Source organism: Protopterus annectens, chromosome 16.part0, assembly GCF_019279795.1.
Source record: "Protopterus annectens isolate FY-2018-M chromosome 16.part0, PAN1.0, whole genome shotgun sequence".
Lineage (NCBI taxonomy): Eukaryota > Metazoa > Chordata > Ceratodontiformes > Protopteridae > Protopterus > Protopterus annectens.
The window spans coordinates 525119881-525137637 of NC_056750.1; the positions used below are offsets into that span (position 1 = coordinate 525119881).

General features: G+C 41.0%; 1 protein-coding gene across 2 annotated transcripts in view; it reads right to left on the bottom strand.

The window, feature by feature from the left end:
* Positions 1-17757, bottom strand: part of LAMC3 (laminin subunit gamma 3) — a 4228426-nt gene that overhangs the window by 3049136 nt on the left and 1161533 nt on the right. For both annotated transcript variants that reach the window (XM_044058389.1, XM_044058388.1), the window contains one exon: positions 9328-9632. In XM_044058389.1, coding sequence (XP_043914324.1) covers positions 9328-9632 — 305 coding nt within the window. The remainder of the gene's footprint in view (positions 1-9327; positions 9633-17757) is intronic.

Genomic DNA, 17757 nt, shown 5'->3' on the forward strand with positions numbered 1-17757 from the left:
TAGAAAGCACAAAAATGTGATAAGAATGTTCTTGAGTACATATAATATACACTTAGTGTAGGCTTTATTGAATCTGGCCCACTGTTTTTGCAGTGGGGCAAGCCCCATGCACCCCACACACTGCCTGCCAATTATTTATTCCAACTCCGAGATCACACAATTCCCAAGGAAAAGGTGTACTCCCCAACCTTAAGGATTGTGCTTTTTTTTTGCCCAGCTGTTGACCATCAGTTTTATCAACCTAAGTGTTTCAACAAAACAGTGGTCGATTTAAACCAATGAACTTTCTTGTACAGACTTTTGTTGACTAAATGTGCATTGATGTACACAGCAATCAACAACAATCCAGAAAATTGTGATTCATCAAAAGTTGCAAACAGGCTTTAATATGGGTACTGCAGAGGGAGGGGGCATGTTCTATTCTCACAACTCTTAGCAGTGGATGAATTAAAACTCAGTGAACTGTGGTTGCTAAGTCTTGAATCAAACAAAACCCACTCAAGTATGTTTATTGCATATATACACATATAATGCAGAGGATTATGATCACATCTCAGATCATAACCAGCTTATTATGTATGTGAGACAAGGACCCAAAGAAATTTGCCTCAAGAGCGAAACCCGAGAGGGGAATCTTGGCATCCATGTTGAGAACAAATAATAAAAAGGTTATGATCTGTGATCAGATTATAATTCTTTGCAGTGCATGGACATTTATCTACTTCATATACTCACAGTTGCAGAAAATGAAAGAAAGGGATGGACAGCACTTTGAAAGCCAGAAATTCAAACAGCACATCAGGCAGACACAAAGTACTCCTCAATAGATCTAATTGTTTTAAAAGCTTTAGAAAGGTCATGTAGACACATTTTGTTTAAAAGCACAGCATAATGAATTCTAACCGCTTTTAAAAGCTGTTTTACCAACTGCCATTTTTTCTTTACTGGCCAGTCCCTAGCCCCAAACCCAGTCTTAACAGCACTTAAGTTTACTTAACACACTTTTTTAAGCACCACTAAGTGCTATGAAGATTAGGACATATACTAGGGAAGTACTTAAGTTTATTTTTTTCCTGGTTTTGGAGAGTAATTGTAACACCCCATGCGCTATGACATATAGTTACAGATGAAGATATGGATAAAGATACAGATATACATATATCTAGAGCAGGATCACAGTCAATTGGGGCCCTAAGCTGGGTGGTTGACAAGCCCCCCCCCCCCCCAATCAATCTCCAGCTATTCCAGTGTTCTATTACTAGTCTATCTCTCCTCATTTACCAAAAATGTTGTTCAAACCTGTCAGTGTGTATATGATTTTCTTCCTTAGTTTAATAATGATTACAAGAGATTTGATATTATAACTTTTATTTCAAATTTTATAGCACAGATACTAATGGCCATTTTCTACACAAAAACAGTCTCATACTGAAAACAGACTTGGAATGAGCAACAGTAAAGTCCTCTTCCCTTGAAACTTCCATTCAGGCATATTATGTGTAATTTTAAATCCGCAGACATCCCCCAAAACCAATGATTATAGCTACTTTGTTGAGTGCATCTTTCTCAGATATCTGCGTCAAAAAAATTAATAATAATAAAGTCACATACTTCAAAAACTGTTTCACACAAACACATAGTAGCCAACGTATTCTAACTTAATTTACACATATATATGTACACTACTCCTGCAAAGATGGTTTAAAAATTATTAGATGATAAAAGCAGGAGGTACTTTCATCCACAAACAGCCCCCACCCCCAGCAGCAGTTATAACTACTTTGATTGTGTACACCTCTTATTGTTATGAAGAAATAAATTCTAAGTACTTTATTGGTAGCTTTGGATGAACTACATGAAACTGTGTAAACATCACTAGCATCATAGCATAAGATCCAGTCATGTGCAGTTTAAATAGAAGAGTATTTAAGAGAGCATAAGAAATGTTAACCACCAAATAACATAAGCTAAGTCAATATGCACAACCTCTGCAGAAGTAAAACTGATCTGAATAATTTTGCATTAAATAGAACTATGCAGAGGTTGCTGCTGGCAAACAACTTTGCATTTTAGTTCTTATAGGATCTTACAAGATTACTAGGCTATTGACCTGAAGGTCATTTTAAGCCTAGCCATTTCAACCAAATGTAATACTGTAGAGGTACTAGTCAATACCCAAGACTGCATTTCATGATAACTGCCCCTGTCCAGGAGTGTTGTGGGCACTATCTCGTTAATAATTTATGGTGCCCCACCCACTTATCCAGGCTCCTCTTGAACAGCATCATAGAGATGCTCTGTTTCACATGAACTGGTAGCCTGTTCCAAAGATATGGCAGTTGCTGGGAGATAAATCTGTCCCTCCAGCATATCTTATTTAAGTCGCAGGCCATATTTAAGTGCTTGGAATGGGTAGCCCTAGACCCACTTGATTTACAGATATGCATTAAGTTCATTAGGTTTAGGTTTTTAGGTTGCTCTGTAAGTCAGGCATAAGTCTCACCTAAGATGTCTATATGATATGGAGTATAGTGGCAAGGATTTTAGTCGGCCCACGTAAGGCACATGCTGGAGGCCCTAGATCTTCTTTGTTAGACACCTCTTGAGGTCTCTCTAATTCCTGTAGGCGCCTAGTATGGTAAATACCAAATGGGGCATTATACTCAATTATGGGCCAGAAAAGTGCCAAATATAAGGGGGTTATAATTTCTTTTGCTCTATAGGTGAGGCCTTTACTAATCAAATGAGCTACATGGAAAGTTCTCTCTACAATGGTAGACACATGGTGGTTGAAGTTATGGCTGTGGTCAACCTGTGATCTCAGGTCCCTTACCACTTCATGGGTATTTAAGGTATTGTTATTGATTTGATAGTTTGAAGGGACATTGTTTGTACTTAAGGGAATGATGATGCATTTCTATGCATTCAGTTTGAGACCATGACTAATACACCAGTCAGTGGTCTGTGTGAGATCATCCTGAGTATACTGACATCATTTGGGGATTCAATGATTGCTGCTAGTTTGCAGTTGTCTGCAAACTTGGTCAGCCACAACCCTACAGTTTTGACCTGAACTTCTGAGAAGTACATACCAAACAGTAGTGGGCCCAACACTGACACCTGTGGCAACCCGCAAGTAATAGGTCTGCTGGTTGATGTGGAGTCACCCACTTTGACAGTGTGTATCCAGTTTGTGAGCCATATGGCAACCCATCTTACAACAAAGGGGTTTACATTCAGTTTGCCAAGTTAATCGATAATGCCTGAATGTGGGATTGTATCAGAAGCCTTTGCCAAGTCGAGGTATTCTGTGTGCACAGATTTGCCCTCATCAGTGGCCTTGGTCACACTTTCAAAGAAATCCACTAGATTTAATAGGCAGGATCTGCCCTTCATGAAGCCGAATTGGGTAGGATTCAGGGTTTGGAGGTCACCTATGTCTTTATTTATGAGGTCCTATGAGGTCCATAATGATACGTTCAATGGCCTTACAGATGAGACACACACACACACACGCACGCACGCACACACACACACACACACATATAGATAGATAGATAGATAGATAGATAGATAGATAGATAGATAGATTATACATGGGAAACAGTACTCAGACTTTCTAGCTTGGCACTTTTAGTGCACCACAGTTCTGCCTTGCTCCCATATATTTTTAATAAAGTTAATTGTTAGTGTTCAGACTCACTGGTTTTGATTTGTATGCATCATACAAGTTTCTTTCCTTTTTTACTAATAAAGTTACTTTGTGAAGTAGTGACTCAAAGTAATGCACTTCACTCCAAGCTCATAGTATTTGGTCTGCCCCACTCTGAAACCATCAATCTCTTTTCTTCTGTAGTACTGCATTAAGAGCAACCACATGGAAAGGATTCTAAATCTTGCTAATGGATAAGGGCATCATGTGCAGATATAGATATATACTGCCAGTTGAGCAGAGGGTTAAGGCTCTTAGCTGTAGTTCCTGCGGTTCAGGGTTCGATTCTCTCAGCTCTCTTCTGTGTACTGCGTGACCATGAGCAAGTCACTTAACCAGACAGTCCTCTGGGGTAATTAGAAGCTGTAAAGATTTGTAAAACATCAGAGGAAAAGGATATGCCCTGTGCAGTAATCAGAACTGGAGAAATCAAATGTTTAATTTCAAATTTGGAAGATCCGGATGAGATTCTCCAGATGTGTGAGAGATTAGATCTGTAAGAGGATCTAGGAACCAAGGAGGATCTTTCATGTATTGTTTGAGTATGGGAAACCAAATCTGTCTGAGCCAAAATGTAGCAGTAAGGATGACTTTGGCCTTGTGTCAAATTGCTTTTTGTATGAATTTCATCATGATGGGAAGATGGTGATAAGTATAAACAGTCTTGAAGGATAAGGACTGGACAGAGTGTCCCTGGGATTCAAACTTGCATGTGGGAGAATGGCAAAGTAAGTGCTGCACTTGGAATTCTGTGGTGTTGCAAACAGACCACAGCACAGTTCATCCCAATGGCCGAATATCTCCTTAGCTCCCCCCAGATTTAGAGATCACTCATGAGTAAGGGGAAGAGTTCTACTCAACCTGTCTGTGAGATTATTGAGCCTGTCAGGGATGTGTGGTGCAGACAGAAAACAGTGACAGACCATCACACCACTGCCACACCCTCATGGCTTTTTGGCAGTGTAGATAGGATCTGGTTCCCACTGGCTTATTTATACTCCACATCATTGTCATGTAGTCTGCTTGAACATTTATCAAATGTAGAGGAAGTCAGCCCTGAAATTCCTGCAACACAAGAAAAACTGCCCTCATTTCTATGACGCTGATATTAAGACAAGCCTCTGATTCAGACCATGTACCTTGTACCATTCTCTCTTTGTCAGGATGCCTCAATGGTTACTATAGCTCCTGGAGGGCAACATAAAGGATCTTTCTGCTGCTATGCAGGGAGACTGAGCCACTACTGTGGATGAGTCTGACATGAATGCATTAATTATATAGGAAAGGACAGAGAGTCGTAATTATGAGACCACTGTGACTGAAATAACCTCTGAAGGATTCTCTTATGATTTGGTGAATAGAACCATGATTACAGACACCACCGTCAAGCCAAAAACCCACCGGACCAATTGTGCTAGTGGACAGATGGAATGCTGGAAGTCTTGGACTGCTCATATTGAAAGAAGTATTCTTTCACATGGAAGGAAGGTCTGTGGAAGTTGTGTCTAAAAGATAACCTAGGAAGACTAAGAGCTGAAAGGGTATCAGACTTGACTTTGTTGAATTCATTGCGATTCCCAGTAAAACACACAGATGTAGGAGATAATCCCTTACCTGCAGAAGAGATTCCTCAGATGCAGCACACAGGAGTTGGTCATCTTAGGTATGTAAAAATTTTGAATCCCTGAAGTTATAGATTGGTTGCTACTAGTGTCATGCACTTGGTGAACACCCTGGGGACTGTAGTGAGACTGAAGGGTAGGACTCTGAACTGGAAGTGAATGGCTTCCAGATGAAAGTGTGGTAATATCCTAGGGTCCTTCTGTATCTTTATGTGAAGGTAAGCATCCTGTAGGTCTATTGAACACATTAATTCATTCTTTTTTAGACATGCAAGAATTGATTGCATCATGACCATGTGAAAATGAGTCTTTTTGACACAGGAGGCCAAGGTCCAAAATGGGTGGGAGGTCCTTTGTTTTCTTCAGAACCAAAAAGAAGCAAGAATAAAACCCTGACACATGATGGTATAGTGGGACCTCCTAGATGGATCTTTTTTGTAACAAAGATAGAACCTCTGACATAGCAGCCTTTGCCTGACTGGGCTGGACATCGCACAATACAGAGGAAGGAAGGGGAGGGGCTTCCAAAAATGGAATATGATATCCTCTGGATATTATCGCTCTTACCCATCTGTTCCAGGTGATAGTTAATCACAGGTGAGGATAGAGTGATATGCATTGCCTTTCTGCCTCCAGAGTGGGACAGTCAGGCAATCTTTCTGGGCTTCTGATGTCACCCATCAGAAAAGAGGCCCCAGAAATCCCTTGATCTGCAAATCACCTTGACCTCTGTACCTATATCATTTATTATTAAGCAGAATACCTCCCACTACTAAACTGCAGCTGGCTAAGGCAAAAAATCCAAAAGAAAAGATGTAGTCAAATGCACGAACACGGCCAGGAACTGATAACAGCTAAAACAAATTATTAATGAATGGTCTAAAAACACATAAAAAGTTATAGGAAGGATCCCCAAAAATCTCATATGATCAAGTGTTCGTGCATTTGGCTACATCTTTTCTTCTGTACCTATATCTGTTGAAACCACTGCCTCTGCCATGGCCACCACTGTCAGAAGCTCAATCATACTGATGGAAAGACTTGCAAAACCAGACTGATCTAGCACCATTTTTGGTTCTTATTAAAAGTGTGCTGCCGTATCTTGAATTTCACTCCCTCTGAAAGAAACTTGCCATCTTGTTCGGACTTATGCATGCATTCTTTAACCAACTTGCCAAACAAGGTAGTTCTGAAGGGAACATTAGTAAAGGATGTTATAAAGTTGCCTGGAAAATTGCAGAGGTGCAGCCAAGCAGGGCATCTCATAGCAACACCTGCTCTGGCTGCCCACATTGCTCCATCTTCAGCATTGTGAAGGAGGCAATGGACAGGTTGGTAATATTGGCAAAGTTTGACAGAGTAGCTTGGAGCTACTTCTGTGCATCTGGAATGATGTAGGTCTTCAGAGCAGACATAGCCTGTTGTGCTAGGTCCCTCTGGAACTTGGTCATATGTGCATCATAGTTCACTGCCCTAATAGTGATGGTAACAGACACATACACTTGCTTCTTTAGTCTCTCCACAGCCCGTCACTCTTTGTTGGTGGATGGATAGAAGAAGAGTCCTCAGACAATTATTTTTTAGGGCTGATGCAATGATGATGGAATCCAACAGCGGGGCGCGGGGGGGGGGGGTTGTTGGCCCAGAATTTCTTATCCTTAGGCGGTCTGAGTCTTTTGATGGGTTTTTTGAGAACTGCCTTACAAGTGCCTGGCTCCATCCAAGCTTTATTTACCACAAGCTCAACCATTTTGTCAGATGGGGGGACCACCCAGGAAGTCAAAAGGGTCATCCCATATGCCAGAAACAGCACTGCTTCATATTGAGAGGGAGGTTCACTTGGCCAGGATCCCCTCTGCCTTATGAGCTCCAGTATCTCACAGAAAGAAATGTCCTCTGGAGGGGATTGCGGGGAATCATCTCTAACCTCTGAATCAGTGTCTGAAGGACAGATGCATCTAGCTATTCTATGTGATTTCTGTTGCATGCCCTTTTCCTAGGTGGCTCAGGGGAGGTTGAACCTGGGTCATCAGAGGGCTGCTGCTGCTGTAAGACAGCAGGTTTGAGGCTAAAAGGATGAGTCTGCCCAGATTTAGCCTGCTGTGAGGACAAATCCAAGGAGAGGATGCCACTGGGAGGACCCAAGGCTGGAAGATTCCATGGAGCTGTGTTCTGAAGTGTGAGAATTCTCACCAGCACCTGGAAGGCTGTACCAACTTCAGCAAGTTCTGAGGAAACTGCAACCTAAGTCAGGTCCACTCTCTTAAATGGAGAGAGGATTGCGGACCTAGGCTGATTCCCTGAATTTGTCTGAACAGATGGCACCAAGGAGGGGATTGGCAGCAAGGTAACAAGGGTTGAAGTCACGGAGAATGCCAATGGAGCTTTCCACCTGAGTGAGACTCAGTCACTGGAGCCTAAGAAATCTTCAACTGAAAGGACGAGTCCACCTCTCCATGAACCGTAGAGATCTATCTCAACAGCTCTGCAGCCACAAGATCAGAATGACCAGATGGATCTGAGAAAAATGGAGTCATAGGACAGACTGATGAGTGAGCCTGGATAAGGGTGAAATGGAATGACTCAATCAGTTTCAGAACTGATAGAGTTGTGATTACCCCCCATCTTGATTTGAGTTTGAAGCAACTTCTGCAACAGTCAATCCAAATCCACCTCAGAGGGACTGCAGTAAGATCTAAAGGACTTGGTCGACAAGGCTGACACTGTTCTTGAAGCAGGCTTTTTTACTGTCTTCAGATAATCCTGCATGGTGATTGCAAGGGTAGCAGATCCAGGGGTGGTGTATACGTAGAATTTCAAGCCAAGATGTCTTCCAGTCTGAGGACTTTTAACATCAACACTTGTGCCAATGCCTTAGTTTGCCATTCTGTAGGCTCTGATTCATTCTGCTTCGAAAGCTTTTCAGATTTCTTGGGCTTGGAAGACTCCAGATCTTGTGGAAGAAGGCCCTTAAGGATTAATTTGGTACACCCTATCAGAGAAAGTTCTAGGCTTGGGGGTGGTAACAGATGTCATAGTTGGAATTTAAATGAGATACTTCCAAGCAGACAACACACAAATCATGTGATTTTTGTGGGGGAATTTTATGTCTACACTAGTTGCCCTTTTTAAAATACACTTCTGATCCATCCTTCTAAAACACAACTCATAAATAAGCAAGAAGAAATGTCTTAAGCTCTAAATTCACTTACTTTTAAAAGGCTATCTACATAACACACAGCAAACTGCAAAGCTTAAAAAATATAAACTGCAAAAAAATCTAATATTACAAAGTTAACACTAAATATTCCTATTAGACTACACCATAAATAGTACGAGCAACTACGTCTACAAAATCTACTTAGCACAGGTAAAACAACAAGCAAACAGACCACAGTTGATACAAGATGGCATGAGGTCAAGGAGGAGGGCAAAATCCTGTAAGAAATAATGAAAGAGAGTCCAAAATGAACCCTAGAACTATTCTAACAGCTGAATATTAAGTCTGAGTGGCTTAACACAAAAAAATCACTAGAATTGTCTCAGAAATAATCTAACATAGCTGGAGCACTTCCCTGATGTTATCTGTGATGCTTCTCCAAAAGGCGGCAAACAAGATCTGAGTTATTAGGAGGAGCAGTGCATTGTGGGTACAACAAATTTTGGAAGGGCTTGCAGCAGGATCACTGAATTGGCCAGATCAGATCTTTGCAGTGGCTTGAGGAAAGATGCATCGGATGGACTGAATGAATAGGATCAAGCATCTATGTCACCAAGTATAAAGAAACCAATATAAATGGAAATGAGCTTCTTGAATTCAGACTCTGATTTACTTTACTTCTGTGAAGTCAAGAATGTGCACAAACACACACACACAGTCATTGCCAGAGTTAAAACATGTTAACAATGCAGTCTGTAGAAAGTACCAGAAAATGTCAGTCTGCATCCAGTCATACACACCTGTGCAATTTCAGTTCGGAAGGTAGCACCTACCTGAAGGAATAAGCTTTCATCAAAGTTATAAGCACTGGGTCTTCCTTCTAACGTGGAGAAGGCCACATTACCACCTGTTAGGGGTGAAATATCACTGAACTCATCTGTACAGAAGGCCACCTGTTCATTGTCTCCTTGGCGAAGATATCCTACTTTTTCTTTTCCATAGGTTTTGTGACATGAGGCACTATAATATTGATACGGAATCCATGGGCCATTCACATGCATCCTCTTGTAAATCGCAAAACTCTCAGGTCTACTAGTATAATACATAAGTCGCACATAAGTGATTTCATAGGATTTTCCTTTAGAGAAAGAAAAACAAAAAGATATGCATTTTAGTTTTGCATTTCACATGATGCATGCATACAGCAAAACTGATTAACAATTCATATTAACGTTATGCAATTATAAATCTAGGAAGCTCATGTCAGCAGACTTTATTGTATTGTGCTGGTTGTCAAACAGTGGAGAAATTAAATTCTGACACTGCAGAATACATAAAACTTTAAACGATATTCCTGAAATACCTTTGGGCAGTCTCTTTTTCATTTTGTGAAATTCTGAAAGTTTTTCTTTGTAATTAATTCTGTACTTTATAAAGAAAAGTACAACCTACTATGTACTGATTCCTAGTTTTATACATCTTTGTGCTAAAGTGAAGGACTTCTGATCACTTCTGCATTCTGTGGGCATTTTAATTATTTCTGTTTCAGTTGAATGGAAGGATTCTGTAAGAAAATTCTGATCTCAAAAAAAGAAAACAAAATTACAGCCAGTGGAACATGAAAGACATATATACCTGGTCATCAAACCCATAAGGCACAGATTTTCATTAATCAGGACTGTCAAAGAGGTGGAATTTTCAAAGGAATTGTAATTTTAGCTTGTATATACCCAAACCAGTCAAGGACCCTGGTTACAACCCAATGACGAAGTAGAAAATAAGCAGGATGCCTAGTATGATATCACGGTTCTACCATTTTTACTTTAATTTCAAAACAACAAATGTCCCAGACAAGATGCATACAAGACCAGATCAGAAAGACCTTGTCACAAAGAAATATCTAGATAATATCTATAACCCTCTCTTTGTCATGTCACTACTAGTGATACGCAAGTTACTCATGATAAAATTAATATTCCAACAGACTTTCTCCTGAATACAGAAAAGGCTTGTGTGTTTTATTAATGTACTCAGATCAGTAAGGTAAAATCTACTCATTCTCTCTCTCTCTCTCCTCGCCTCTCCATGTCAAAATAATGTGAAACTGAAGTGACATGTAAGAATACTGCTGGAAACAGAATTTTGAAGTAAACATGTCGCAAATATCATAAATATATAAAAATATATAAAAATAGTATTTTTTCCTTGAAGGCAAGCAAGTTCACTTACGTTATCAAGAGAAGGTTCCCAGCAGGGATTGCTATTAACAAGTCAATTATTCTATCAATGTATATATAGAACAAACCGCTTTGGCTGTGTTACTCACAGATGTTGTTTTTTTGATGCATGAGGAGCCTGTGTCATAAACAGAGGTCCTAGGGAGTATGTTACAATGATGGAGAAGACATTCCAGAGTAACCTGAAGAACTATGGACATCTTCCTGCAAGAAATCCATAGGTGAAAGGGAAAACCACCTTGGACTGTGCTAGAACCTGCAAGAGAGGCTTTAATAAAGCAGGTACTTCATTGTCTGAGAAACGTCTGTACCAGCATTTTATTTTTCTTTTGTTTTTCATGAACTGGTAACCTCTGCTGCACCTTTTTATATCACACACGTGGGTGCACCTGACAAATGGCAGAGCTGTTTCCCATGGCAGAAAGGTTCCTGTGGTATAACTTTTGTTGCATGGAAAAACATTAGCAGAGCAAATTTTTCCTCATTTGTATAGTACTGTAAACCTGTGGTGCAGGCTGAGAGTTTAGCAGACTATGTCTGTGTTTGTTCCTATGCCAAGATAACAGCAATGGAGCAATTGTTTCAGACTGCTGTTGCTTCTGCTGCTGCAGACAAGAAGATGGTGGCAACTGCCAAGACTGAGTGAGGCCAAAGGCAGTTCCTACTATTAAGCAACTAACAAGAGAAGAAAACATTAAGGCATACATTATGGCCTTCAAACAATCCACATACTAGGAAACACAGGACTGAAGTGGCTGGGCTTGAATCCTTTCAGACCAGTTAATTTGAGAACATTTAAAGGCTTTCACAGATATAGAACTGACTAAATATCAGGAATCTAAAATGGTTTAAAAAGCACTGTTAGCCTGAGCTGCTGTTACTTAAAGAGACACAAACCTAAATGTTTCACAGCTGAACATTTTTTTCAAAATAAAACTGTAAAATCTCAATTACATAATATAAAGCATGTACTTTAATCATGCTGAGAACCTGAGGGTCAACATACTAAACATAAGTGTTACCTTTGAGAAGTTTAGAAAGGCTTTCTTTGTCTGCTACTTTAAGAAAGTGGGTGTTTTAAAATGACAGTAAAGATGCTGAAAATTCTGACAGAGAGATTGTTACACACCGAAACTATGCAGTCGAAACCTGTGGTAAAGACTGCATCAAATTTTCATAACAAATAGAAAACATCAACTATCAATGCACTTGGGTTCAAATTCAGACAATGGGATCCCATAGCTAAATTTTATTTCATCATCATCATCATCATCATCATCATCAACCCCCCCCCCTTTTCCCATTTTCTACATGGGGTCAGGGTGCCATGTTAACTGTCTTGATTCAATGCAACACTCCTGCCAAACTGTCGCAGATCTTCTCTCACACAGTCCATCCAACTCTCTGCTGGATGTCCTCATTCCCTTTTACTTTCTTCCTGTCTGTCCTAAAGCTGAACCACCATAATCTGTTCTCTTTGGTCCTTTCTGCAATTGGAACTACTTTGGCTTCTGCTCTTATGTCCTCATTCCTTTGTCTGTGCCGCAGTGTGCATCCTACCACCCTTCTCAGGCACTTCATTTCCATCACCTCTAACTTCCTCATCTGCTCTGCTTTTACTGCCCAGGTTTCTGTTCCATACAGTAGTACTAGTCACACCAATGTCTTGTACACTTTACATTTCGGCTTCTTTGGCATTCCTCTGTCATTCCCTACTGCTGAACTCTATACCAGTTGGCTGCAGCCCCTCTTATTCTAGCTATGACCTCTTCATTCAGAATTCTCTTCTGCTCAACCACCCCTCCCAGATACTTGAAGTTACAAACCTGTTCCACTATCTTTCCTTCTATCTCAAATCTCAGCTTCTTCTGATTTCCCCATTTGCTGCCATTACCACTGTCTATTTTTTTTGCCAACACTGTCTTATCTGTGCTTAGTTTTATCCCATGTGCCTTTAGGTTTGCCTTCCATTCCCCTTATCCTTTGCTGAAGTTCTTTTTCAGAGTCTGCATGTGATACCACATCATCTGCATACAGCAAATTTATCAATCTGTCTCCTCTGATCTGTTTGCTAATGTAGTACATCAACAGTATGAACAGCAGTGGGCTCAGAATTGAACCCTAATGCACACCCACTCCCAATGGGAACCCCTCTGAGAGACCAAACCCTGTTCATACTAGAGTCATTGGGGTCCTTTTACATAGGTTTCACTAATTCTACCAATGTTTCTGGGACTTCAAACCACTGCAGTACTGCCCAAATCACCTTTCCTGGGACCTTGTTGTATGCTTTCTCTAAGTCTAGGAATGCCCAGTTGGAATCTTTCTCATGTCTAGCTTCTTCTCAACTATCTGTCTCACTGCAGACATTGGGTCAGTTGTGCTGCATCCTGATCTGAATCTAAACTGCTCATCTCCCATCTTAATTTCTACTAGCTTGTATATCCATTTATCAATCACCCTCTCCAGAAGTTTCATGCAATGTGATAGGAGTTTGATGCCTCTGTACTGCCCACAGTCATGGATGTTCCATTTGATCTTGCATGAATATGCTTATTCTCCATTCATCTGGGATATGCCTTTCTTTCCACACTGCTGTGAATACCCTTAGATGCCATTTCTCCCTTATTTCACCCAACATCTTTATCATATCTGCTGTGACCTCATCTGAGCCTGCTGCTTTCTCTGGCTTCATTTTCCTTAGTGCTGTTCTTACTTCTTCTATGGTAGGCTCCTCTTCTTCTCTCATCGCAGGCTGTGGCATTACAGCTTTTGTGCAGTTTTCTTCATACAGAAAGTACTCTTTAAACATGTCGTTGATGTCCTGTTCCCTGGTGAGCAGGTTGTTGCTGGCATCCCTTATGAAGGGTGTCTATATTCTTTATCTTTCCATCTTTGCCTAGTAACCTGATATAGTTTCTTAGTGCCACCTACTGAGTGACTCTCCAGTAGCTAGTAGAGTGCCTCTGATACCCTGTTCTTTTTATTAGCCAGCCAGAATTCCTTCATAGCCTTCATGGTCTTTTGTATCTCCCACTTTTTCCTGCACCACTTCTTTCTTTTGATGACTTCCTGGACATCTGTATTCCACCAGCAGCTTTTCTTATGTACCTTATTTCTATACCTGACTTGGCCATATATCTGTTCTGTAGTCCTCACACATGCTGTTTTGAGGCTCTGCCATTTTTCATCAACTCCACCTATTTCCACCTTTTCTTCTTTTCTTGAGGAGTTAGAGCCCTGAGTAATTCCTTGAACTGTTGTACTTTCTCACCAGTCAACTACCAAGTCTTCAGCTTGGTCCATGTTGACCTTGAAACCTTCTCTGACCACTGCTTGCAGCTGATTGTGGCACCCAGTGTTTTATGCTGTGGACCAATTGTTTCACTGAGGATGACTTTGCAGTCACTGACACTACCTCAGTGTCCTTTCCTTCTAGAAGGAAATCTACCGGAGTTTCCTGCTGGCCACTCTTCTATGTGATCTTGTGACTGTATCTCTTTCTGAACCATGTGCTGGCTACTATCAAGCCAGTTGCCAGACAGAAGTCTAGAATGGCCTCTCTTTCTTTATTCCTGTTGCCCCACCTATGTGGACCCAGGCATTCCTCATATCATGTTCTGTTTGCCCCAATATATGCATTCAAGTCATCTGTTATTAACACCAGCTCATGTTGTCCTTTATTTAGTAAGTCCTGCAACTTTTGTATGGATGCATTCTTTTCCTCACTATCACATCCCTGCTGCGGGGCACAGGCTGAGTTTATGAATACTGTCCTATCATTACAGTGAAGTCTGATTGCCATGAGTCTGTCACTAATTTATATGACATTCTTCACTGCCTTCTGAAGCCTCTCTCTCACCACAATACCTACACCATTTCTAGCCTGTCCTCCTCCTGAATAGTAGACTCTAGAACCCAAGCTGTATAGTTTTGCTGCACTGCCCTTCCATCTTGCCTCTTGGATACATAAGATGCTCGGACTTCTCCATACCATCATGCCATCCACTTTCAAGCTACATCCTGTCAGTGACCTTTCACTAAGTGTACCAATTCTTAGTTCATATTTGGAAGTTTAAATGGTTTTATGTCCAGCTTTTGCACAACAGAGCTATCCCAGGTAACCCAGGTTGAGCAAATGGACAACAGCTGGCCAGTAGCTTATTTACCTAGGGCTGCTGGGCTTTATGGTGACCACACACCAGCCAGTAGGGGCGCATACATTCCTCCCACCATTACCATGGGTCCTTGGCATAGGTCGGAGTAGGCCGGTTCCTTAACCTACTTATCACCAGCAAATACCCATGCCCATTTGGTAACCATAGTCAACATGTCCGAATCCCCTAGATCCATATTTTACAGAGTCAAGTGGCTAGCCCTGCCATGGTATACAGTCTATGATCTGTGTTCTCCTAGCTTGAGGATACTGCAGACCACAGAAGATGCCCAAAGCAGTTGGTCTGTATAACCCTTACCACTATAAGGCTGGTCTGTTTTTAGCAATCAAACAAAACTGTAATCGAATGGCTAATCTTCAAACACTAAACAAAGAATGGCAGTGTTATTGTATAAGCATATCATCGTAAAGAAAATCACAGAAGTGTCATAGTTGGCCACCAGCAAGTAAATATTTCAATATACTTTTGCCATGATACCTTAATTATAAAATTAAATAGTATATTAAAATATCATATTGAAACACTAGATTTAATTTGCTTGTTGAAGAAAAGGACCCACACCCCTACCAATTATATAGACCAACTCCAAGATCACACTACAGCGGGGAAAGGGTAAATTTACACTATGTGCTGTTTTGTTTCTATGGGAAAATTATGACATTTGCCCTTTCCCCAATGTAGTTGTGATCTCAGAGTTGGTATATATATTTAGCAGAGGGTGTGAGGGCCATGAGCAGGGTTTTTGTCTTCAACAAAACAAATTAAATCAAGTGTTTCAACATACTATTTTAATACACTATTTCATTTTATAATTAAGGTATCATGGCAAAAGTATATTGAGCTATTCCCTTGCTGTTGGCCAGCTATGAGAGTTTGGTAGTTTTCTTTATGATGATATGCCTACATCAAAACACTGTTGTTCAATGATTAGTGTACAGAGAATAGCCATTTGATTACAGTTTCTTTTGATTGCTAAACGTAGACCCCTATAGGGCACCATGTAGTGGCTGGGCTGCTGCCCACAGCTCCATTCACTGGTGAGTTTGAGATGAAAACACTTAATGTTTTTTTGGAGGTGGGGGAACCTCATAGAGACAAAAGGAGAACATGCAAACTCCAGACAGGCATTGGTTGGAGGTCAGGATTGAACCTTGTGCCTTGTACATGGAAGGTGAAGACCCTGACTCTTAGCCAACTGTCAATATTTGTATAAGGAACAATAAAATTGTTAGACTATGAAAACTAACCAGAGGAAAGGACAGAACTAATGATTCTAGCTTAAGGGATGTGATAAATTATCTGGCAGAATTGCTGAATCAGCTTGTGTTACTGGCCTGCTGCAAAGTAATTAAGTGTAATGTCTTTATGCTTTAATTAATGGCAAGGAACTGCAAGAGCTACTAGATATAAACAGTAAGTTTACACTAAAAAATTCACAGTATGAATCTCAAATTACTCTTACTAATAAACTGATGAAATAGTCTATATTCAAGGACACAGGAATGAGTATCTCATTACTCAAGTGGAAATAAAAGCTATGCTTGCAAAGATAGTTCTTCTTGTTTCTGTATTCCCCAATTTAATACACAATATAATAATAAGGATGGTTTTCCCATCATAAACGATTTGTGGAGGCAATGCAAACAAGTTACCTCTTTTGACAGACCGACTTACAGTTTGGAAAGGAGAAGCAGCAACATACTAACCTTACTGATTCACCTATGTCTAACCTGGAAATATTAGGTAGGGGGGAGGAGAAGTAAGCAGCCACCAGTCACATAAACCCAACAAAGATCAAAGCACTGAGTTAGAAAGCCCTAAGGGAACAAACATGTTTAAAGATGCAAACAGAGAGGACAAATCTACACCATTTAAAGAGATATGTCAGCATGCATATATGTTAGAACAGCCTGAAAAAGGAGAGTCACTAAAACAGAAAAACTTATACAGTAAATTGTTGCAGACTGACAGCATTGCAAAGCAGATCTGCTCAGAGTTAGTGCAGAATGGCACAAAATACACTGAACCAACTGATTATCACCAACATCCTGGCAGACAGGTTCAGCGCAAACTTCACCCCCCTCTCACCCCCAATAGGGCCCATAACCATACCAGAAGAAAGTAGAGTCCCTGAAATCACAGACACTCAGGTTAAAACAGCCCTCTCCAAAGCCAAAAACACAGCATCAATGGGACCAGATGGTGTCCCAGGCTGCGCCCTACATGAGCTCAAAGACGAACTAACCCCTCACCTAAACACACTGTCCAAACTCAGCCTCTCCACAGGCTACATACCCATAGAGTGGCACACAGCAACAGTTATTCTGCTCCACAAAGGTGGAGCCACAGCAGACCCTGGGAACTATCGCCCTATAAGCCTGAATAGCTTGGTCTGCAAGGCTATAGAGCGCATCATCATGGAACTCATTAACAGAGACATTGGGAACCTCGAAACACTGGACCCTACCCAGTTCAGCTTTAAGTGCAGATTATGCCTCCTAAACCTGGTGGACTTCTTTGAGGCAGTTACCAAGGCTATAGACGAGGGAAAGGTGGTACACACAGCCTACCTAGACCTCGCAAAGGCCTTCCACACCATTCCCCATTCTGGTATTATTGACAAGCTCACCAGCCTGAACATAAACCCCTATGTCACAAGATGGGTTGCAACTGGCTCACGGACAGAACCTACATGGTGAGAGTTGCGGGAGCTAGGTCTGACTCTAAACCAGTTACAAGTGGCTCAGTCCTAGGACCCCTTCTGTTCGGCATATACTTCTCAGAGGTACAGGCAAGCACAGGAGGACTATGGCTGACCAAGTTCACAGACGACTGCAAACTAGGGGCT